Raw genomic sequence first — 25,915 nt, 5'->3', positions numbered from 1 at the left:
AGTCCAGTATACAGCTGATCCTTTACAGGAAAAATAGAACGTAAATTACAATATTCTGTTGGCACAGGTGGAGGATATCAGACAGTGAGATGTGCTGCCCTATAAAGGACCTACTGTGCGCTCTGTAGCTATTCAAGAAGGCACAGCCTTAATGGAAGGCTTTGTAGCAAATGCAAATTTCAGTGGACAAAAGTGTGCCTGTGATTGGAGGAGAGTATGATCCATAGAGTCCAGTTGAGGGTGGATGGTGAGATAACTGAGCATTTTTTAGCGAGACGTTGGGGTATTTCCATCTGTGATTGTGGTACTAAAACTGTGTATTTTAAGCCAAAAACTGATCTTTCCCTAAACACCCATTATCAGTGTTGTTGAAACATAAAGTCTCAACATATCTGCTTCATGTAAAAAGTACAATTGTATAATCCATGGTTTGCAGTAATGCGCAAAACCAACATTCTTATGGCGATGTCGTAGTCACATGACAACGCTTTCACTTTGGTGCTATCTTTGTGATCACCACCACATTCCCACACAGTATCCAGCTCCAGCTTTATAGAAGACAACAAACTGTTTCCAACATTTGCATAAGAGGGGCTGCGTCAATCTGCTTGCGACTGTTTTTGTCACAAATCTCATGAAACATTTATTTGTAACACATCAAGAGACACTTTCTAGTCCAGAGACAAACTGCATTTGAGAAAAAAAAAAGAGCTTGTGAAAAATTAATTCTGCAAGACTTATCATGTAAACTCTGTTCTTCTGACAACGCGCTCCAGGCGTCGTTGTGAGGATTATTATGAATTCCTTTGATGTGCCATTTGACATTCAAGATGTTGCAACATTGTTTTAATATCAAGGATGCTTTAATAAAGGGTTAAACCTGTGGGCGTACTACATTCAATGGTACATTACTGAAACTCTGCAAAACTGGCTGTGAGAAAATTCAGCATGGTCCTCCTTAGACAACACCCTCTATAACAGCACCATTTCCTGCTTTGCTCCTGTCACACAGCCATCACTGTCAATTGAAGGTAAACAGACATTGTTTTAGGCTGAAACGAGTTATTCTTAATGGGAGAGCAGTCTTTGAGTAAGCCTGCATTGTTGGTTACATCTGGACGGGAGCCATTTAAAGTAGAAATGCATCATTAGTGACCTTTGTGAATTCAAGGTTGTAAAACATGGGCGCAGTAAAAAATGGATGTAGAAAAGCAGAGGTAATATATGTTTACCACTCACTGTCGGTATTACAACGCAACTGTTTGTGAAGTGTTTTTCACTGAATATGTTTGACCTCCTGCCAGAAACACTTAAAGGCGCTCTTTTTTATTATCTACAGAGAGATTCTGGAAGCTGTGCATTATTATAGTTACACACAGAAGTAGTCTTTAGATTCTTTCAATTCATGCATTTCACTTTTGACAAATAAATTCTCTAGTGTGTTGGGAATGATATACAATAATCAAGGATAATGAAGAAAAAAGGAGTTCTTAGTCAAAGTTCATGTGAAAAATGCTTCTGTGTGGTGTAGCACACATATTATCTGACCTAAATCAGTAAAAATCTGAAAATCAGAATATCCGTCATAAAGTAAGCTTGGTACAGCTTTTTTTTAGAGAGAGCAGAAAAAAGGAGAGCTGTATTCAGCTTCAAGGGCGTATTGATTGCATTCATAATCCAAAAGTGCTTTTATTTTTCAGACTGTTTTCTGCAGTTTAAAGCAGTTTCCACCCCAAAACAATTAATAATAATTTAGATTTTGTTTCAAAATATTTTTTATTTATTTGAGTAATTTACGGGAACATTCAAAACTTGTAAACTGAATTAAAGTAGGAAATGAATCATATTCTATTACATAAATAAGGATCTGTTTTTCACAAATGCTTCAGTTGCCTTTTGAATCTTCAGACCAGCTGTGAAACTCAAAGAAATATTTGTTCCAAGAGAAATATTTCTGTGTAACTGGTACATAATTACATAGGCATTCATAAGTACACATTCGAAAGACAAAACATACTTACAAATATTACACACTAAACCTATGATTTTGTCTCTATTCCCTTTCCTGCAAGACATTAATGTGTTGTTGATCAGCTGGTGACACGTTTGCAGCCCCACAAGAAACAGAATTAAATTGAATAATTAATTAAAAATATTCTCTATTTTTTTATGAATTCAACAAATAATTCAAGACAGCTTAACCTTTTTGAAACTAGAGCAAACTGGCTCGATTTCTTTGAAAAAAATGAAAGGCAGTGAGCAGTCGAAGAGGAAATGACTCCCAAAAATTAGCAATTAATAAAAAGTACAAGAAAATTACCTGAAAATAAAAAATAAAAAAGATTAAAAAAGGACACTTGAACACCTGGAAGAAGTGCTTAAAACATATAATAATTCTGTAACATTTAACATTTTAAATATGTAATTTTGATCATTACAAATGTGAATTAGCAAGAAATTAGTAGCAGGCAGGGTTCAACCTTTTAAAAATATGCATTTATTATTTTTTCTGTAACACAATTTTTGACATCAAATAATTATAATTATGAGTACAGTGTTCTGTATTTTTTTCTAGTTTATATATATATATTTATTTTATAGTTTATGTTTATATGTATATATATATATATATATATATACATCCAGGTCGTTTGTTTGCCTTTTCCTCCGTGTTTTCGCAAAGAAATCAAAACAATTTGCTCAAATGGTTAAACAGCTTGTGACAGGCATCTGAATGCAGCACAAAGAAATGGATGTTGCTTCAGGTTTTAAAGGATTAAAAGAAAGGTGGAAAGAGTCCCACCTACTTGGGGAAGAACATATTTGACACTGCTAGTAGCAGTTCTGACAATGTCAGAAGTAATAGTTTTATTAGGTAATTTCTTAACATGCAAGATGGTGAAACTAATAATATGATAGGATCTCACACAGCAGGATATTGTCCCCTGCTCAGAGAAGAGACAAACACCATAATGTGTGCTTGTGTGTGTTCTCCAACAAGTGACATCCCAGTTTACTTTCACCTTGACAAAAGCAGCTGCCCTGCAACACATGACTGGAGCACACTTAAAGGAAAGTGGCTACTTAATATTGCAACAGTGCACTATTGTTTTCTTTGCCCCGGCTGGCCGCTAATGGAAAACAAAGCTTCACTTTGATTTTGCTGCTCTGGGTTGTGATGTAAAGCATTACACTGTTCTCCAATATTCAATGTGCCGAGGAGAAAATAGATTCTATGAAGTGATTTTTAGAAGGGCATTGTCACTTTGCCTTGACTGTGCAATCATCAACCCTCAAATACACCATTAGGTGGTTAAACTTCATAGGCATGTTTTGACTGGAATTTAACCTGTTTGTGTTATGGGGCTCCACACTACTATGTACGTATGTGTGTCCTTAGCATATCTTACAGCATTCTGATTCCAGTAGCCTACCGTCAAATACCGCCACTTTGACAGTCCTTTCGGTGTATGATCCCAATGCCAAAGGCCACCTTTCATGTCTGCATGATACGTCCCTACGGTATCAGCTGAGAACGCAACTGGTCGCTATGTTCTTAGAGGTTGCCAACGGGCCGCAGCGGCAACCTGATATGCGCAAGGGCAGTGTCAGTTGAGAATGCATCCAGACAGAACCTGATTTTTTTGTCGTTTATTGCTGATCCCGTCGTATAATGCCTGTATCAAAGTACTGTAATTTAATGTATTACTTGTTATTTATTGTATTACCTTTGGTGAGGTATTTTTATGAGCGCATTTGGGTTTCCAACCTCTCTGGCACCTGTTTTTCAGTATTCCTTTCTGCCTGTTTTCTGTTACTGTTTTAATGGTTCAAATAAAAAATAATACTAAAAAAAAGAAAAACCTGACAAATCTGCATGATACGCCACTGGATGCACAAAGGTCTCCATACTATGGGGCGAAAGGGGCGGTGGGGGGATCCAACAAAACCCTGGACATTTATGCAGGAGGCTCGTGTTTGCTTCAGTCTGAATGTGATGGGGTTTTTTTTAACACTTTCCATTGCGCCTCCTTCCCCTAATCCTTACCATCCGTGGCTGCATGTTTGTTTGTTGACGTCCCAGTGTTGGTTGCCATGTGCTTTAGTTGTCTTATCATAACTACATACAGCATAATCCCTCCATGTACTTTTACTGACATCATGGCACCATCACAGAACTTGTCATCATTTTGCACTCTGCACAGTAGTGATTACTGAAGAGGTGAAGTTCACTACCAACACCCATCCGACCAATCACTAGCAGGACCATTGAATGCGAGCTCATGGATTTGCGCAGACAGCTGTCTATAATGGCATCAAATGCCCTTTTATAAGCCTTTGAAACCTGAGCAAATTGGCTTTTTTCAAAAAAGTGCTTTCAAAAACATGGGGAGAAGGCTACAAGACATGGCCCAAAATTGAGGAAAAAAAATGTAAAAAGCACCAAGAAAAAGAGCAAAAAAACCCCCCCCCAAAAAAAACCCACCAAATCAAACAAGAAAAGAAAGTCTAAAGAACTAAAAAGTGCTGGAAATAAAAAGTATATTTTCACATATTTATTTTATAAAATTTCTTTTTTTAGAACATACTTTTATATATAAAATCATATGATAAGGGGCTTGCCTTTCCATGATGGCTCCATAACATGCCTGCATGGCCTTTGATGGAAATAATGACGGCTAGTGTGGTGGCTGCAATAGAAATAAAGCTGCTAATGTTTCAAACATCCATCTCCTTGCTTCTTGGAATGTTATCGCCAGAGGAGAAGTCGCATAACATCACTCAGTGGAAACGCAGTCATCTCACAATTGTGTTTCATCATCATTTTGAAAATATCGATTAAGTTCTGCGTAAATTTGTTATGAAAACCCGCCTTGTGTCATGGCAGATGTTTTGCTTAGGACCCTAGAAAGAGCAGTTATGAGTGTGAGGTTGTTTGTTACACAGCACAGACCGTTACACAGCATCCGGAAGAGGTGTGTTTTGATCAACCCACAGCGTTAGTATAATTAATTTAATTCTGCAGCCTCTTAAAACTACAAGAATTGCTACTGCCTCTTATCTCCTGCAAGAGCCTTGGAGCTTAAAAATGATGTAATCATGTCAGTGATCATCTTAAAACAAGAAAAGTTTCTTGTTCAATCTGAGCAGATAAACGTTTCTGTGCATCTGTATCCTAAATAGGAAACAATCATTAGAATAAACACAATACTGACTTAACTGAAAACCGAAAAGACAGATGAATAAAGATTGTTTATGAGCAACTTTCCTTTTTTTCTGTGCCTTTTTTTCATAAGGAATGTCAGTTTGAGCTTAAATGATGCTGATTGCATATCTACCTTTAATAACACAGGGAGTGCTGCTGCTTCACCTACGCCTTATTTGATTTATAGTCTGATATCACAAATTGATAGAGAACAAATTATCATTCTATTTATTCATTTTGTCCCTATCTGTAACATTTTTTTTTTTCCCCCCGCAGAGTAATCAGCCACTGCTGGCACACAACATTTCTAAAGGTTACAGTGGCATATGGCTCGGGGAGCATGTGGAAAACTGTCATGGGGTAATCAATTTATAGATGACCAAATCAGTTCCAAATGACTTTCTTGTGACTATGATGATTCGAATGCACACAAATTGATGCCTCTGTCACTCCTGCTTAGCATTTTAACACGGGCAGAATAATGCTGTTGGAAATGGGAAAGCTACTGGGTTTTATAGGATATCTTCTTTTCAATGAAGGAAGAGTATTAGCAAGTTGAATGTGGCGACAGTCTGAGATGTAAATCGTGAAATAGGTTTCTTTTTAGAATCTGTATTTGTGTAGAGGATCAAGTTAGGGACACACAAAGATGGCAGCAATGACACTGCACAAAAACACAGTAAGGAGTGTAAAATAGGAGTACTGCAGGGATGTTGTGTAGGGTAAACTTGCTTTTACTAACCCTTTATTTGTGTAATATTTGAGATCATTTGTGTCATATTTGAGATTGTGATGCATGATGTATTTCAACATACTATAAAAGTGTAATTGTTGTAATTGTAATGTAATTAATATAGGTTGTCCACGGGAGGTTGTTTTTTTGTTTTTTGTTTGCATGTTTCTGTTTAAATAGATCTAAAAATAAGAACCCTAACAGCTAGAGCATTCTCTGGTTTTGCAGCACAGAGCTTTGGCTTCTGTCTTCCTTGTCATGTCATGACCTTGCTTCACCTTACCCTACATGCCGTGCAAACATGGTATTTTGCTGTAATTATGCCGCTATTTCCCCGTATAGCTGCAGGAGATTGCTGTTTGCATAATCCTGTACATATATCAATCTAAAATAAAAACCATAATAGCTAGAATGTTCAATGTTTTTGCAGCAGAAAGCTAAGGCTTTAGAGTTCTCAATCTCAACCCGAGCCCGACAGGTCCCATTGGGTCCCAAATTCTCAATGGGTCATATATATATATATATAAACTATTTTAAATATAAATACATTTTTAAATGTATATTATATAAATATAATATATTGATTGGTAAATTTTGATTTAAAAACACGTCCAGTTTTTTATATTATTTTTAATGATACTGTTTCAGTACTTTCACATCTTACAGATTTTACCAATATGAAGCATTTGAAGGTACTCCAAAAAAACAACATCACAATAAGTAAAAATACCAGCGTAGGCATTTGCGGATTATTTCTATTGCAGAGTTCAAAGGGTAAAAGGTATTTAAAAAATAGTTGTTTTGGAAAAGCAGTAAGTAAAAGTGAGATCAGTGAAGACTCAAAGGTAATTGATGGAAACATACATAGGAAAGGTAGGAAAGTGAAACATTCCTTATCATGTCAGATTGCAACGCAGCAGCACTTGGAAATCCATTCTATTGGCAAATAAAATGTGAATTGAAGGCGCTCTGCAACATTGGACTCTGCAACATTGGACTTTCATACTGAATCAGCCTCCTATGGCAACAATGCATGTCATTCCAAGTGGAACTGTTAACTTGCCAGCCCCCCTTTACAAGCTGCAGCAGTTTATTTACCACTACAGGATCGCATGCACTCAGCATTCACAATGTGTTTACATTCAAGCAGCAAGGCTAACAGTCTGATTACAGCTACAGAGAGAATGCTCTGAATGCCCTGCAGCGCTTTTGTCAAGTAGAAAGCAGCGAGGAAAACGAGGCACATGAAACATGTTTTAATTATTATACAACACAAGCATGGTTCTTGAATAATTCCATGGGTTCCTCAAATCATGCAGGGTTGTGACATATGGAATGGGCAGGCATTAATAATAATAAATACCATAAATCACACTGAGGCTGCAGAGCAATCATGTTTTCTATATTTATAGGCCACAATAATTAATATCTAACACTTACACACACCAGTATACTGCATGTCAAAAGATTCTCAGTCGCTGACCTGGAATACCAAACTGAAGCATGAATATTGCAAGCAGTGAGTGACAGAATGAATGAGAGTGTGCATGACAGACTGGTGGTCCATGACTACTTTTTCAGTCAGTACATTTACATGGTGTTAGAAAAAGTTGAATTATTGTGTTATTTTGACTAAAACTGGACTTTTAAAACGCATGTAAACATGTTAGTCCAACTGAAATCGTACTAAGTCAAATATCTCAAAGTTGGACTAACACTAATACATAGATAATGGGGCTCAGGGCCGATTTACTCTATTGTTTATACGCTTCAACCAGACCAGATCTGGCCTAGACGTTCTGCACATCATAGTCCTCACGCTGGGGGAACTATGGAGTTGAAAGGTCAAACAGCAAAAATTTGTAGATGAAAGCCAAGAAAAACAAAAGAAGAAGAAGGGAAGAAAACAAAACAAAAAGTAGTACAGTACGTACAAAATGTACAATGCCAAAAAGTTATCCATGTTGTCCACTACTGTTCGACAAGCAACCCACTTGATAACTTGTTTGGTATGCAACGTAATAGGTCAACCGGAAAAGGTCCAATAGCAACAAGTTGAAAGGGGGCATATCCAGCCCATTGTCACTCCAAACTTGTCAAATATGTCTGCTCTGTCAGTGCTGTTGGCGTCCGAGCTTGACGCCAAAAACCAGAATGCAGTTGGACGACGTCAGATGAGAATGCACAGACAGAACTGCAGACGTTGTTATGATACACTCTTGGACAACCAAATGGCCACATGCAATGCACAAGGGTGCCATCACTTGAGAATGCAGCCAAAAGGCATCAGGTAATAACACTGCCAGTATCCACGTCACGTCGGAGCACCACCATGTAACAAGTTGGGATGAGAACGAGTTGGCCTATCGCCATCTACCATGGTGAAGTCAAACATACTTCTGTCAATAAATCCATTCTCCTCCAATGCTTGTATAGTGGGACACAAACAGTAGTCCAATTAAATGGCCTTAACTGTGCATGTAAATGCACTGAGTTACTCTTCCCAACCTGATTAGACTGAGTATAAATTGGACCTGGTCTGACTCGGGTTGCGGGTCAGCTGTCGATTTCTCAGAATGAAGTGGACCCGTGAGGACCTCTAGTCTGGTTGTTATCATTAGCAAAGGACTCCAGTCTGCCATGTAGGCTGACAGAGAATTATACTCAGTGACATTATATGATCCAATTAAGTTTTTATTTCACATCTTCACTCTTGTGCATATATGCATGGCCCCTGCCTCTCAGGTACTCTCTCTCTCTCTCTCTCTCTCTCTCTCTCTCTCTCTCATAAAAAAACAAAACCACTTGATCAATGAAATTACTTAAAATAAAAAATGTATACAACCCTCTGGACTTTATAGCTACCTCTAGTTAGTGGATCTGTTTTTATAATCAAGAGCTACAACCTTATGAAGACATTTGCCTCGCAGTAACTTGTTCAGTCGGTGTTTGATTTTAATTTTCTCTATTTGTGCATTGGGCATTTTTTCTTTAAAAATATAACTGTCTTATTAGCGAGACATTTTTGTTTTTGTGTTTTGAAAAATAACTGACTTGGCCTTTTGTGCGTTGATATCATATTAAGTATATGCATGGAGACAGAGCATGGCCTGGATGGCTCTAAAATACCAGGTTTGGAAACATTTGTTAGAGAGGCCATCTCTATCACTACACACTTATTTTAAATTGCCCCTCTTGGTGTTAGAGCTAAGGGTGAGTGGTGGTGGTGATGGAGTGGGCGTAGATGAGGGGCCCAAATTTTTGTTCCCCTCTAGTACTTTTCAATGGCTGGCCTAGTATATGCAGAGACAAATGTGATGTATGACGCATTTGTGCCTTACTTTGACTCTTACCAGCATCAGAGTTTAAGGAACTTTTACTGGTTGACAAGTATTTGCATTTGCAGGCTGTTCTTACTTCGAAGTCATCAAATATTGACCCAATTGCAGTGATTTCGGCATAAGATCCCCAAAGGCCACTTTTCGCGGCTGTATGATATGCTGCGAGCAGCATCGGCTAAGAACACGGTTGGACAGACCCGTTGGCAGTGTTATGATACTGCGCCAGATGGCCAGACAGCACCTGCCGCGGCAGCGTGATATGCAGACAGGCTGCGTCAGTTAAAAAAATGGCCAGACGGAACCAGCTGAGTCCACATGATACACTGCTGGATGACGCCAGGTTGAAACACTGCCGGTAAGGAGCATGAAGGTCCCTAGAGAGTAGATGTGAGGGGCAGTGGATGGATCTAACAAACCTCGTACTTTCATGCTTGATTCCAGTGTTTGCTTCCTGTGGAAATGTGATGTTTTCTCTATACCTTATTATGTGCTTTTTTTTTTTTTGCTTAAACCTCACCATCTGTGCTTTTGTTGCCTAATCCTAAACATGTGCTTTTTTTGGCATTCTGGCATTGGTCGCCATGTTCTTTTGTTGCCTAAACATAACCACAGGCTTTTGTAGCTTAATCCCACCATGTGCTTTTGTTGACATCCCGGAGTTGTCAGCAGCATTCCGGAAACATCAACAGCAGATGGTACCATAAAAACATGTTTGATCAATAAACAGAACTTTAGATGTCCTTGTTCGAGGATGAAGCCAGGGTAACACATCCTGTTACAGTCACCTAAAATACATCAGTTACTTAGCTGAGTCATGCATAAGTTAAGATAAAAAATAAAATATGAGGAGTGTGTCTGGTATATGTGAAAATATGTGATTTACAATGACACAGCTATAAATTTCCTCCACATTTGAAATGAGGTGTTCTGCTTATGTATGGCAAATGCCTGACCTGCTGTTCTTGGACAGTTCTTATCATATTCCCACAAACCACTCTACTTTCTTAAGATCGCAGAGTGACATCCCATCAGTTTCTGTCATGGGATCATTAAAGTTTCATCTAATCTAACCTCACCACTGGAAAGGACTTAATGAGAATAAAAACTTGTTGAATGTTGTGGTCTTTGACCTTTTTGCCATGGTGAACAGATGAAAGACTATCCGACACATACCCAAGCAGCTCTGAGGAAGTCATTTGTCAGCTGCAACCACATATATTTCAACAGTTTGTTTAGTCAAATATTAAGCCTTAAATAGCACAGAATGTATGGCTTTGCATATCAATTATATTAAGGCTAAATAAGTATACATAAACTCTAGGAAAAGAAGTATAAATACTGTACATGCACAGGCCTTGGAGGATCTCCAAGAGTTCTTGGCACACGGGAAAGGGGAACATAAACAATATATTTCAATCTGAAATATAAATATTAATGCAGTCACGACATAACATTTAGCAGCATATCTAATTAACACCCATGGGAGATGCGATTTGTTACATGGACTGCAAATGCTTTTGAACAAAGTCAGGGCTACCACCTTTGTGTTGTATACTAACACATTCAATGCGGCCAACTGAAAGGAAGAAAAGAAAAGAAAAAAACCACAGAACTTTCATACTTCTCATTTAACACCAAGTGCTTTACGGCATTCAAAAAAGGAATAAAGCAAGCAAGATAAAAGGGAGAAATGAAAAATCAAAAATGAATAAAAGGGCAAAGAGCAATTTTAAGTAGTGTGAAATTTTAATGGTGCTCAGAGGAAGAAAATAAAAGCTTTTAGACTAATTCCAAAGGAGTGAGAGTCAGAGCAAGTCTCAGATCTGCTGGAAGGTTCCTCTCACTGTACATGCAGCATAAAACTAAACCCTGCCTCACCCTGTTTTGTTCTAAGTCTGCAGCAGTTAGCCGACTGCTCCCAGATGATCTGAAAGGTCCAGAGGGTTTTTATTGTGAGAGCATGTCAAAGATGTATTCTGGCCTCGAACCATCGAGTCATCTATAAACAAGCAGCAGTGCTCCTTCCACATCAATCTTACAACACGCTGGAAGCCTGTGCACAGATCTGAGAAATACTGTAATGTTTTCACTCTTCTGACTCTTCAATAGACCTTTATCAGCAGTCACTGTTTAAATTCCAACACTGGTGGCTAGGCTGTGAACGTAAAATGAAGTCAGCAGACAGGGTGTGAAGTACGTTTTTAGACCTGTTCCATTTGCCTCTGCTGTTTTTTTTTTTTTTTAAAGAGAAGCTGCATTTATTGACTCTTAAATTTAGATATTCTGCGGCTGCAAAGGAATTATTTTTGTTTGATGTAGTTGCACTTTTTAAAATTTTTTTATTCTTCATTTCGATATTTTCATGCCTCCAGGCATGCAATAGCCGAGGCCTAAGGCATAAAAATGCTTGCAGGTTGTCCAAACATACATACATCTATCCCATTCTTATGAATGAGATGTCTTGAGGGAAAATTTTCAAATCTAGCACAAATTTCGGACTTAAGGATGAACTGATTAGATTTTGGTGATCATAGGTCAAAGTACTAGGTCACTGTGACCTTGTCTGTTTCATTCTTGTGTACACAATATTTCACAAATATTGTTAATGTTTGTGCCAAATAAATTTGGCATTAACATTAACTTGGACTCAGCAATGAACCGAATAGATAGGTTAGGAACCTTAAATCCATCTAAATTTCAGAATGTGATATCTCAAGAACACCTGAGGGGAATTTGTTTTAAATTTGGCACAAATGTTCACTTGAACTCCATGATAAACTGATCAGATTGTGGTGGTCATATGTCAAAGGTCAAATTAACTGTGACCTTGTCTGTGTCATTCTTGTGCACAAAATATTTCACAAATACCTTAAGGGAATTTCGTCAGATTTGGCACAAACATTATCTTGGACTCAGCAATGAACTAATTAGATTTAGGTGATCATAGGTCCCTGTACAGTTGCTTTAGGGACCAAAATGTTTTTTTGTACCAGGCTGTAAACATGGTTAATTCTGCTGTGAAATTAGGCATTTTAACATGGAGGTCAATAGGGATTGATTTGCTCTTGGAGCCAGCCTCAAGTAGACATTAGATGAGTTTTTGGCATTTCTGCGTTGGCTTCATTTTTCAGCCCCAAAGGTTGCTACTTGGTAACGAATGGTGGGGGAGAGAGGGTGGTGGGGGGTTCTGAAAATGTTTTGCCCAGGGATCCAAAAATGCTAGATTCTGCACTGCATTTATGAATTTTAGCTGTGCTAGTGACATGGTTTTATAAATAGCATTGTCACTCAATCTGTTCACCACTTTGGTCCAGAATGACATAGCTCAACATGTACTTGACAGATTGATGTGGAATTTGTTGCAGAAATTAATGGGCCACAGTGCCAGTTTTTATTTCGAAGTCATCAAATACCATCACCGACTCAGTGATTTCAGACACCAATGCCAAACACCACCTTTTGCAGCGGTATGATATGCCTCCAGTCAGTCAGACGGCAGCTGGCACGGCAACTTAATACGCAGATGGACAGATCCTGTCATGGCTGTAGGTTATGCTGCCGGACAGCGTCAGGTTGAATTGCTGCCAGTAACGAGTGTATGTTCCCTTAAGGATGACCCATAACATAATGAATGTAATGTTTATGAACCTAGACTGAGGGTAAAGAGTAATGTGAAAGCAATCTCCCATCATGAAATTTGAATTCTAAAGGAAATGCTTCTGGTAAAATGCATAAAGACTGAGGTACAGTGACACATGCAGATGGCTTTGTTTTTCATCCAGTTCATCCAATGGCATATGACATCTGGTTATTGTTATCTCCTTGTTCGCATCCATGTTGCAAATTTGATTAATTTGGCACTCTGAGCCTCAGATTTAGGCATTTTGCCCACCAGTGATGTGATAGCCTGTTTTTGGCTCACTGTTAACATGTCATTAATGCAAAATATCTCAATAAAAGGATTTATGTGTGTAAATGCAGTAAAGCATCTATTGTTCAGAGGATCATGCCTGGGTATCAGGTATCATCCTTACTCTGACATAACACTTCCCTGTTCACTCGCAGCTGTTCTGCACCAGCTGATTTTACAACAGCTTAATGACAGAGTCATTCACTCCAACTTAAACTGATGCCATTCCCCGTTCTGACTTGCTTGCTCATGAATTGGCTTGAAATGCATTTTAGTCTTGAGACACACTGATAGAAAGTCCTTGTTAGTGTGAGACCCTGAGCATCTGTGTCATTTGCCTACTTTCTGTGTTAAATGTGTTTGTTTCTAAATGGCATTACTCATAAACCATTTAAGTTCTTTTTTTCTTTTGTTGCTTCAAGCTGTTTTTCAGAAGGAATGACACTAATGGTGCAATGATTGCATGTGCTGGCCATTATCAAACTGCCATGATGCACTTAAAGCTGTCTGTGCTTACACCCACCATTGTAACGATGAAGAATCTTTGACATGAGCTCCGAGGCTGCCCACCAGCCCCCTGTTTCTTATGATTAATTGTGACAAGGCACCAGCATCCACTCGCTGTATACACCAGCCAGTGCCCATGACCTTGAATAGATGAATACTGAGTGAATAATTATGAATAATGTATGTTAATAATTTGTTGTATTGTCGAATGCCTAGTGTTCAAAGAGCATTAGCACATAAAGTGTTTCCACCATATGTAGCTGTCCTGTTGGTTCTGGTGAGGAGTTTAATCCAACAAAGTTTTCCATGAAGGGGAAAGGAAATCCACAAGGTCAGCCGTGCAGCTATGCGTGACACCATAGCAGTTGTTTTAGCTAATTCATAGTGTCCTACAGTGTGCTGTAGCACAGTGTAGCCCATATGAATGTACTCTTAGGAAGGTGTTTTAGTAGTAGCTGTGCGTGTATGACAAAAAAGTTTGTTACACCGAAAAGAAAAAGTTGGCAGACAGCACATAAGAACAAATGTGTTGACTTAAAACTGTTTGAAACTGTTCATTATTAAAATGCAGTGTCTCTTTCTTTAACCATTTGAAGCCTGTGGTGGTTACTTTCTTTGTGCTGCTTTCAGACACCTTTTACAAATGTTTAATCCCTTGAACTCTGAGCAAAATGATTTGATTCCTTTAATAAACTGCAAGAAATTGGTGAATTTAGAAAATCATTTTTAAAAAGCAAGGGAAAATGTCCAGGGAAAATGAAATAAAGCTAGGGAAAACTTTATTCATAATTGTCATAATTACATATCTAAAAGTTAAAATTTTTGTTGTTAATTTAAGTTGTTTCTGTTTTGTTTGTTTTTAATTTTTAATTTTATTTTTCTTTTTGTTTTCTTTCTTCTTATTTTTTAAACAAATATTTAGGAAATTGTCTTGTTTGTTTTTTTGTTTTTGTTTTTTTACTAATTTTTGTGGTCATTTTTTGGTCATTTCATATTTTGCTGCTCATTGCCTTCCCATGTTTTTGAAATAAATCAAGCCAATCTGTTTCAAAGTTTCAAAGCTTTAAAAAGGGCCTGTTATGCTCATTTTTGGGTACGTTCTTGTACAGAGGATTTCTTCTAAAACTGTGATTCCCAGCCAGTCCATCCACAGGTTCCAGATTTTGGCAGTTGCCCACAGTTGCCCAGGGCAGCACTTCAGTAAGGGCGGTGACCAAGCTCCGAGGAAGTGCGCCACCCTCTGAAGCAAAATTTACATAGTGGCCAAAAGTGGAACTACAGCGTCACGTGATGTACACTGGCTCAGACAGACTTTTCCCCATTTGTTAACATTGGGAAAGAGATCTCCTTAAATCACTGGATAATTTTTTTCAGGACATGTTGACTTTTCAGAACGCATTTTTTAATAGCCATTATTAAAAACATTAAGTCCTAAAGACGTAAAATGTGCTATTTTCTGAAGCACGATTTGGAATTCGGTATTTCTCCAGTCATAAAATGAACATGCATAGGACCTGCGGGACTCTACCGCGTGAATGCGCATGTAACTCTTGGAGGCCCTGACACAACACAGGCTTTGTGCTGGCCGCAGTAATGGATATTTTTGAATCATAATTCATCATTTTTATCATCTTACAACACATCCATACACTGTTGGCTGTAAAGCCTGTAAAGCCTGTAATATGGACGTCTTACCGTGTCTGTATCAGACACCCTACATACAGTCTAGCTGCTGTTGCTAATAAGCTAAGCTACTACGAGAGGAATGCTCGTGAGCGAGCCAGTGAGTCAGATTCAATGCTCGGGTACACTCGGCCGCGTTCTGCTGCTGTTAATCATTTCTACGCATGCTCTATGGGCCAGTAGATCTGGGTATTTTACACTTTTCTAAACCCAGAAAAAAAGTTTTCTCTGCTTCATGCATGCATATATTATAAGGAAGTCTGGATACAGCCGTGGGGGGCGGGGCGTCATTCATTTCTATGAGAGCTGCTCAGTGGAGCACTGTCACTAGAGCTCCGCGCTGCTCACTGATAACCGGTAGTTTGAATACTGACTGTAGGCTGTATGTACGGTCTCTGATACAGACACGGTAAGACGTCCATATTACAGGCTTTACAGCCAACAGCGTATGGATGTGTTGTAAAATGTTAAAAATGATGAATTGTGATTAAAAAATGATGAATTACAGCAAAAATATCCATTACTACAGCCGATACGAAGCCTGTGCTGTGTCAGAAACTCTTAGAGTTACATGTGCGTTCTCACGGTAGAGTCCTGCGGATCCTATGCATGTTCATTTCATGACTGGAGAAACACTGAATTCCAAATCTTGATTCGGAAAATAGTGCATTTTACGTCTTTAGGACTTAGTGTTTTTAATAATGGCTATGAAAAAATGCATTCTGAAAAGTCAACATGTCCTCAAAAAAAAATATCCAGTGATTTAAGGAGATCTCTTTCCCAATGTTAACAAATGGTGAAAAGTCTTTCTGGGCCAGTGTGCATCACGTGACGCTGTAGTTCCACTTTCGGCCACTATGTAAATTTTGCTTCAGAGGGTGGCGCACTTCCTGGGAGCTTGGCTTCATGCGCCACTAAGCAGCTCTCATAGAAATGAACGAGCCCCCCCATGGCTGTATCTAGATTTATAATTGATCCATGCTTCATGTGCCACTGAGCCCACTGAGCAGCTCTCATATGAATAAACGAGTCCCCGCCTCCACTGCTGTGATAATAGATCCATGGCTCTGCGCAGAACTGGGTAGGCTCAAACGAACTTAGTAATGAGTAAAATGGCGCAGGAACTAATAGCAATACCTGCAGGCTATTAGCCGCTCAGGCTCGCATGCTTTAAGCGCAATGACTTGTTTCGTCATATGTCAATCACTCTGTAGCTGCCTCTCCCCCGAGCTTTCACCAGCCAATGGCAGCCCGGACACCAGGTTTGAGCGTCTTCGAAAAAAACAACCCCTGACAATTGTCTGTGTGTCATCGTGGTCGCGTGAGAACAAGTGGAAACCCTTAGAAAACGCTCAGGCTCGTTTATTCAGCAAGAAGGGATGTTTCGTTTTGCTTCTGTTGTGAAGTTTTTTTTGGAAGTGAGAGAAAGTAGGCTCTTGCACGAGACAGCGTTGAAGACCGGAAAATATCTTGAGCGTCCTTCGCGCGCATGAAAACTCAGCTGAGCGTGCAGCAAGTTTTCATGAACGTGGAAGTGTTGGATAGAAGGTTGGCCTCGCCAAACGCTGTGTTGTCTTCTGGAAGGTAAGCTTTGTTTACTCTCTTGTCGTTAAGTTGCACTCCATTGGTCATACGTGTTTGTTTGTTGCACAACTACATACTGAAAAGTAGTGATCGCAATGGTGTCATTTAGTTTGAAGAGCTGAAGGTGTATTATTCAACGGTGCAATCCTGTCGCAAAAATCGCCATTTTGAATACAAAAGGGCTCATTTGTGGGATTCGTGACAGTGTTAGCATCGGGTTAGATTGCGACTTTGTCGCTAACATTAGCTGTTAGCCGCTAGCACCGCAGCTATCTGACGGAGGCTGCATTGAGTTACATTGTGATGCGTTCAAGCTCTATTCGGTAAAAATGACAATTGGCGAAGGTATATTGTAGTGTTCTCTTGAGGTGTTCAATGTCATCGTGTAAAATTCAGCGTTTGTCGAGAAACGATTAAATACAGCCCTTTGGGGAGAATTGTGTTGATATTTTCAAAGCAATGTAAAGTAGATATAATATGATGTAGTAAAAAGGCTGTCAAAACAATTATTAAAAAAACAAACAAACACATTGTTGTTGTGAAAGGTTGTTTTAAAAGTTCTTTCAGAGGTTGACCATAATTGAATTTGTGCTCAGCCAAAAGTTGTGTTGTGATGGATTTATTTATTTTCAAAATAGTTTATTTATTTTAAATTAAGATGTCCTTATTTGCCTTGCACAATGTAACAACAAAACAACAAGATTAAGCTACAATAACAAAAAAATTGTATTGGAAAGTGGCTAAATTGTTGTTTTAAGCATTGATAGGCCAATGGGCCCAGAATTTCACGATCAATATATCACTAATATAAATTTAAAAAATGATGACAGTTATCTAAATGGACCCACTTGGACTTACTTTTGATATCTTTAAACAGAATGCTTGTCAAAGAAACCTAATTATGTTATCCAAGAAACAGGAAAATTTTGAGCTTTCTGGAAAACAACAAAGGCTGAAGTAAAATTACCTTGTGGCAGATTTTCATTTAGATGTTATGGTTGTAAAATAAATCAATAAACATGTCTAAGCCCTCTGTAAATTGTCCAAACAGTAAGTGCCATAGCTGTAAACGGGAAAAACCACATTAATGCCCCTCTTACATTGCTTTTATAGCAGTAAGATTAGGCCTACATTAATCTACGTTCTCGTCCCTATTCTCATGGAATCCACATTTCAAAGCTGATATTTTTACATAAATCTTGCCTTGAGCAACAAAAGTGCTTAAGGGATCTATTTTATAAAACTGTGTTAGGCCTACATACTATCCTGGGTGGGTGTAAGTTTTTCGGCAGAAGTCCATTTTAGTCTCAGGCTGCACTCTGCACCTGTATTTGCTTTTCAGGTAGTTGAAGTAAAATCCTCTTAAAAAAAAGGTACGCTATTGCAAAAGGCAAAATTTGATGGATTCATGTTAAAGGGATAGTTCTTTTTCTTTTTTTGTAAGTGGGGTTATACGAGGTACTTATCCATAGTCAGTGTATTGCATATAGTAGATGTCAGTCGGCACACCCCCAGTTTGGAGAAGCAGGCTGAATATTATATATTCATTGTATTTTCACTGCTTAACCTCCATGTCAGACAGTGATTTCAGTGTGTTATTGTGTGGCTTTGGTGACAAGAAGAGTTAGTTTGGATTCACCAAAGTCACACAGTAACACAAACTAACGAACTGATCGAAGCAGCTGCAGACCACCAGCTCTTGTGTTAATAATACTTAAATGTACAAAATAAAGGGGGAAAAACAAAGCTAAAATGGCTGTTTTAGTCAGTGTGTCTGGTGTGTGGTGGCTTCGGCGAGAGCATATGAGAACTGAAACAGTCTATGGCTTCCTCTTTGAAATGGACTGTCTGACATTAAGGTAAAGCAGTGAAAATACTCTCAATATATTTCCCTTAAAGTGATACTGATTTCTTTTTTATGGAGTTTTTCTTTTTTTTTTCTTTTTTTAGGTTGCCTAGCTTCTGTGCCGAAATACTTTGTGCTTGTGTGTGTATTTTCAGACATATTTTAATTGTTTAAAAAAAAGATAATAATAATAACAATAATAGGGTTCATGCCCATGTTGAAGACCCAGGTCATAGTGTAAATGTTGTCTGTGCTTGATGTCTTGTCTGCGTTTCATAGTAATGAACGAGCAGTTTTCACTTTTTTCTTCTCATCAGCTCAAAGTTGGTCTAATGAAACAGCTTTAAACTTCATTCTTTTCACAAAGAGCCTTGATTTTCAGAGCCAATAGCTCAGTTCTATTAACACCAGTGCAACGTGTTGACATGTCTAAAACATTTAGTAAAACCACATGGGAAAAAAAGAGTCTGAGGCTAGATTTAACTGCATATCATATAGTGTCCTCACCAAGAAAAAAACAATGACTTGGGCCTATAATACCAAAATCAGACCCCATATTTTTTGAATATAGGCCTCTATCAAACAGTTGAGATGGCCCTTGTTGGTAATAGGAAAAAAAATGTGTGTGTGTGTGTATATATATATATTATTTCAATCTGTGTATTCTAGATATTTTAGATATCTACATTTACAATACTTTGAAAACATCTCAGAAATGGTGAAAAAATACATTTACATATTTTTGTTCTCTTTAAATGTACAATGAAATAATATTATATAGTATATTGTATTTAGCATAACATACCTAATCAAGTGGTGCAGACAGCCCAATGAGGTTGAGTTCAGACACAGTTTTTTTAAGATATGGTGAATCAAAATTTGCTCTACCAAACAGCTCCGCAGGATGTTAAAGGGATATGTAACCTAAGGGCAGAAGTTTTTTTTTTCTACTTGGCACACTGACAGTGTTAGAAGTGTCGGCTCTGACTTAATTTGATTTGTCCGTATGATTACATCTTGTGATATCTACAAGTTAAAGTCAACCTTTTTGGGGGGATATAGAAATCTATATCTATCTATATCTATCTGTCTGTCAATATATATATATATATATCCATATATACTGTATGTGTGTATATATATATCGCTATTATCATTATTCATATCCTGCATTCGCTCTGTTTTCCTCTTAGTGTAATTTGCTCAGTCCGGCTTTTCTCTTTTTGTTCTTAGCTGCTGACACACATGCACCTAAACACATATAAACAAATGACCTCAATAAGCACCCATAGCATAGTAAAATAAGCCATTTTCATATTACCAGCAGTAAGAATATCATCATGCCTGATCATTTCTTTGTATGTTTGTTGTTGTTTTTTGTTTGTTTGTTTATCCTGTTATGTCCCGTCTACCCCTGTGTATGCGTTACCTTTTAATACCCTGTTTTTGTTATTGTTTTTGTAGTGCCCTTTTGTGCTCAATATTTAAAAAACCCCAAAACGAAACAAAACAAACAAAAAACAAGATAAACTGAGCCAATTTACACATGTGAACAATCTGTAAACAAAAATACACTTTTTAAATGTCAAAGCCAATTTTGATGCAATACCTGCAGAAGTAATTATCTGTGAGTAAGGCTTTTAGGTCAACCATGGCTCGGTAACATATTCTTTATTTAAAATGTCTGTCACACTTGGGCGTCCTGTGGGGAGTATTTCTCCACTATTTCTGATTCACGTCTCGACTTTGATGGAGCACTGTGATAGAAGTGGATTCCCATTCGGCTGTCTCCTCTGACCCTGCAGTGGCAGTAGGAAATGACAGTATGAGTAATGCTATTCATCCAGTGTGGTCCATTGGATTGAAGGCCAGGCATTGTGTGGTGAGAAAACAATAATCTGTCTTTAATATGAATCCTTTGTCACCCGCTCTGTCCCGGGGACTCTGCGGGGGGAGGGCTCGCCATGTCGTAACCTTCTCTTTTTTTTCCAAGATGCATTTTCCAAACTGCTTTCAAGAGAATGCTAAAGATATGCAAATGTGGGACTTGGCGTGGATTCATGGTGAATGGAAATTTTCACAGGTGCTGACATTTTGGGCAGTGTAGCATGATGATCATTATGGCGTACATTCACTTTATGTTTGGCAGTTGCTGGCTCTTCAATTGCTGTTCTGCATCATTTTGAACACTGCGGCGTGAAACGTTTTATTTAATCCTCATATCTCACAAACGCACAGCACTCCACAAAACAATGCATTTCACTTTCTTGTGACTACTTTTTAGGCCTGCGAGGGCCACAGGTGCCAAGTGCCATACCATCCGTCGAGTATTTTTATCCGTTTACAATACAGAGTGTCTGTGTTAAACTACATTTGTTGGCCCATGAGGGGAGAGCTGACTCACAGAAGTACGTGTATCTGTTCTCAATGTCTGTTTTCGTACACAGTCCTCATCGCAGCACCAGGCGTATATTGTAGACTTGTATTATTTCATGGTTTATCGAATGCTGCAGAGAAAGCAGCTTCTTCTTGGATACACTTCTAGTTACTGTTTTCTGTTTCTGACACCTGAAATATTAATGCAGTGTGCTGCATATCACATAATCAAAAAAGATTCCATGTTTGGAAAATAATGGCAGGAAGAGCAGTACCTGTTGGTAGGGTGAGCAGAATGTTGACAGTCTTCATGTGATTGTCATTCTGGGGATTCTGTCGCATATCAAGAGCTCCCAGTTGATACTTAGATTCCTGTGAAGAGCGTGCTCCTAAAGTTCTGCTGAGGAAATCAGGTTTTCTAAACATAACGCATGAGCTGAACGTGTTCTATTTGTCATTCTTGTCCTACTTTCCAGTTGTCATATTCCCAGTGTGCACTAAGGTCCATGTTGCTCTTGACAACAGCCCTGGACTGGTGAAGAAATAAAGCATCATTTGACCCCAGTCACTGCTATTTTAGCCTGATAGCAAGGACCTCATATTCTACAATTTAAACCCACCTGCAAATTTTGCCTCTTGTGTTTGGAAAAAACAGGAAAAAGCAACAAAACAAGAAAGACAAAAATATAAATATTTGGATAAAATGGTTAATAATAATAGTAATAATAATAACAATGAATGCTGTACATTTTTTTCCTACTTGAAATGTTGAAATGGTTATTAACTATGAACCATTTCTCCCTCTATCCCTCTCTCTTGAAAAACAAGAACAGATGAAAGGTTAAAAAAAACGGGGAAAAATAACGAAACAAACCAAAAAATATGGACTTAGATAGAAAAGTTAAAAATAATAGTAGTAATAATAATGATGATGATTGATGATAATTTAATATAGTGAATAATAATAACATTAATGATGATGATGATAATTATAGTTTTCTGGACATTCTTTGTTTTTACTATTTTATGAAATTATTCTTAACTTCTAATAACTCCTCCCTGTCTTTAAAAAACAAAAACAAACAAAAAAAAAAAACAAAACTAATTTCAAGGTTATTTTCTTGTCAACTTTTCCAAATTTCTTGTGGGACATCATTTTCCTCAGTGCCTTTTTTAGCCATCTTTTTCAAATAATTTAAACCTATTTGCCGAGGTTACAGAGGGTTACAGGCAGTGCAGAGAAATTCCCTGTAACTAATGTTCATAGATGTTTGGCGCAGAGCGCTCTGTCCACGTTACCTTTGCTTAACACATGAAATTCAGTAGATATTCTTAAGTCACCCGCAGTTTTAAAAACTGCCTGCACAGTGTATTATTAGAATGCAAGTAACAGCAGAGAACATCAGCTATTGAGTTAAAAATAATTTTCCAGAGGGAAATGTGGGGATGTGACATAAAGCAAAGAGATGCTGAAGCACTGTGTGTGTGTGTCTGTGTGTGTGTCTGTGTCTGCAGTTTGAAAGCGAGAGATAGAAATATTCATCTAGTATTTCTAAGAATGCACACAGAAAAAGTGATAAGTACATTTTAAGTAATTATTTCTGTGTGAATAACCTTGACTGATGAAGTCTTGAGGATGTGGTCTAAATGCCCACAGGGCAAAAAAAGTTTAGGAGACTCTGCCAGGCTGTGCTTCAAGATAAATGCCAGTGTCAGCATGCTAACATGCTGATGCTTATAATAATGTTTACCATGTTCTTAATCGTGGTTTAGTATGTTAGCAGTATGTTGTTGTTTTTTTTAGTACTGGTGGTACACAACACAAAAAACCTGAACGGACGCAACTTCTGGGATGACTTATTGGCATGGTTAGCTTCAGTCCAGTGGCACAGGGGATCAGCAATGTAATTATTTGCATGAAAATTTTTGTTCACTCTGTATATTAAGAACTTAAAGTGAACACAACAAGGAGAGGATGTCTGAACAAGCTGTTTATATTTACAAAGTAGTAGTACATCGTGAGCAAAGTGTGCAGAATTCACTGCTGCACCTCATTTGTCTTGGCTTTGAGGAAAATTTCACCACAGCATCGTTCTCCTTTCCCATCTTTATTTTTGCTCCCTGGCTCAGTTGAGCCAAAGGTGAATATATTGGGTTGTGTTTTTCAGAGTTTTTTTTTTTTTTTGGATGGTGGTGCTGTGGTCATTTAGCTAACCTTTGGCCTTCTCTGCCTTCCCTCGTGAAAAAGGAGGTGCACATTTTTTTTTTATGGCATTTCACCTATTAGTTAAGAAGATATTTTAGTGTGGACCAAAGTGTAACTACAGACGATCATTGCCTTCCATAGGGCCCCTCTGCTGGTGTGGCTAATGGAAAAAAATACAAAAAACAACAACCATGAAAACGTTAAAATGGTCCTTCAATCAACTTTATCCAGCCACAGTGATGGAGCTGAGCTCTAAAGAGAGCATAGACAATTTAATTTGAAACACAACTTGAAGTGTCATCACAACAGACACCAAACACAAACCACTTTCTGGCATGAAGTGCAATTGAGAAAAGTATACTGACTGTCAGCTGAGTGTAACGGCGGGACAGTTTTTGACAGTTCAACCATTTCCACCTTTTCCAAGTGCTGGAGTTCACATGTGCAACCAATTTGAAAGCTGTCTGCTGGCTGATGTTAAGGTTTCAGACCTATATGCCATCTTGTCAGAAAGATGTCTTAGTTGGGAAAAACCTTGTCAAAACTTGGAACTAAATACCTCACATGAAGGTCCTTGATAAGAACAGTATGCTACTGTTTTTCTTGACACATGGGCTACATTCGATAAAGGTAACCTTTAGTGGATTTTGATCATTAAAATTATAAAGGCAATTCCCTCGCCTTGTTGCATACACATTCTCTGTATTTTCTATGGCTGATTTCTCCATCAGTTTAGCAGAGTTGCTGTTGTAGCTGAGCAGGACATAGCTGGATGTGTTACTGTCTATATTTGTTTTATCCACGCATCCAAACAACTAAATAGACCCAGGAGTGTTAAGTGGTTCAGGGTGTTGTATGTGCTTTTTTTTAAAAGGGCACTTTCCTCAAAGTACACAAACAATATATCCATCCAGAACTCCCAGTGTGATTTACAAAGGTCTGCAGATGTCTGCCGTGGAAATGTTTGCTGTCGCCCCCGAACAGTGGAAACCTAAAAGCAATGTCTCTTTCTTGCTTCAGAAGTCTTCAGACGGTTACTCACTGTGATATACAGACCTCGCTGTGAACAATTTTGCTGATAACTGTGTTTTCCTCCCAAAGGCGCCCACAAACTATGTATTTCTGCAAAGAAGAAAGCAAGTGACACCACCATATAACAATCTGTAGGAATATTTCGAGTTATGTTGTTGTTTATTTTAGAGTTTCAGGTGCATTTTTGTTGATGGTGAGCATCAAAAACAAGCTCCTATATTTGCTTTGACAGGAGACATGCCCTCAAGCAGGGGTACTCAACTTGCTTTGCTTTGGGGCTACTTTTGAAAAAATGATAGGATGCCAGGGGTCAGTTGCAGCAGTCCTATGTCTGTTTCTAGAATTTTAGGGCATTCCTGAGAATTTAGGATGTTTCTAGAATTTTAGGACATTTCTAGAATTGTAGGACATTTGTAGGATTTAGGACATTTCTAGAATTTAAGGATGTTTCTAGAATTTTAGGACATTTCTAGAATTTGTGGACATTTCTAGGATTTTAGAACATTTCTAGGGATTTAGGATGTTTCCAGCATTTCAGGACATTTTTCGGATATTAGGAACTTTCTTCATATTCAAGGACATTTCTAGGATTTCAGGATGTTTCTACCATTTTAGGACATTGATAGGATTTGTGGAGTTTCTAGGATTCAGGATGTTGCTACCATTTTAGGACATTTGTAGGATTTTAGGACATTAGGGGCCTAGCTAGGACCTCTTTTGGAGTGATGCGGGGGATCCTCCACTGGCACTTTTATTTTATAAACAAGCTCTGTTTTGACACTGTTTTCTATGCACTCTGGTGCCTTATTTATGCTAAAAAGTACATTAACAATTTTCGGTGTAAATCACTCTATTTTCACTGTGAATTAGAAAATGGCTGAGGGTCACTCAGCATCCTATCAAGGGCTATGTTTGGCCCTTATCTGTAAGTTGAGTATCACTGTGCTAAAGTATGACAAATCACAATAAAGCCATTGGGATAAAGAGATACCCCTGTAGGTAAGCGAACTTATTTCCACGTTAAAGGTCTAAGACACACACTGGAAGGTCAGTGGTTTGAATCCCAGGACCAGCTGGGAATGATAGTTCTCCTCAGGACAAAAAAAAGGATTACTAATGCTCTTCTCTTCCGAGTAGCTGACAAGGTGCCCTTGAGCACTTAATCTCTGGTAGCTCCACAGGAGTGACTCAGTAGCTTGCAGAGGAGGTCTGAACTGAACAGCTCCCAGTGTGAACGCGTGCACCATTATGAATATGAAACAGGACAATGCTGAACACAGCATGCACTTGCAACAAAACTTCCCTCATCATTTTCACAGAGTTACTACAGAGGAAGACTATTAAAATGAATATAAAAGCTTCCTCCTGTTGTACCTTCAGCCTTTTCTCCTATGTAGCCACTTGGCATGCATTCAGCTAAAGCCTACAGTAGCACTGCAGGTCCTGCCAGGGAAATACCAGGAGAGGGAGATAACCTTTTATATTTATATT

At 38.3% G+C, this 25,915-nt stretch overlaps 1 protein-coding gene across 3 annotated transcripts in view; it reads left to right on the top strand.

Annotated features, from left to right (window-relative positions):
- Window positions 1–25,915, top strand: part of opcml (opioid binding protein/cell adhesion molecule-like) — a 453,699-nt gene that overhangs the window by 281,104 nt on the left and 146,680 nt on the right. The window contains exon 1 of one of the 3 annotated variants that reach the window (XM_088088420.1): window positions 16,639–16,964. The exons of the other annotated variants lie outside the window; for them this stretch is intronic. Within the exon in view, the coding sequence (XP_087944546.1) occupies window positions 16,870–16,964 (95 nt within the window). The 5' untranslated portion in view covers window positions 16,639–16,869. Of the gene's footprint in view, window positions 1–16,638; window positions 16,965–25,915 lie in introns of those variants that run through there. 3 annotated transcript variants of the gene reach the window in all.

Source organism: Plectropomus leopardus, chromosome 15 (assembly GCF_026936395.1).
Source record: "Plectropomus leopardus strain MGB_pleo_1.0 chromosome 15, ASM2693639v1, whole genome shotgun sequence".
Taxonomy (NCBI): domain Eukaryota; kingdom Metazoa; phylum Chordata; class Actinopteri; order Perciformes; family Serranidae; genus Plectropomus; species Plectropomus leopardus.
This window is presented reverse-complemented; position numbering and strand designations above follow the sequence as displayed.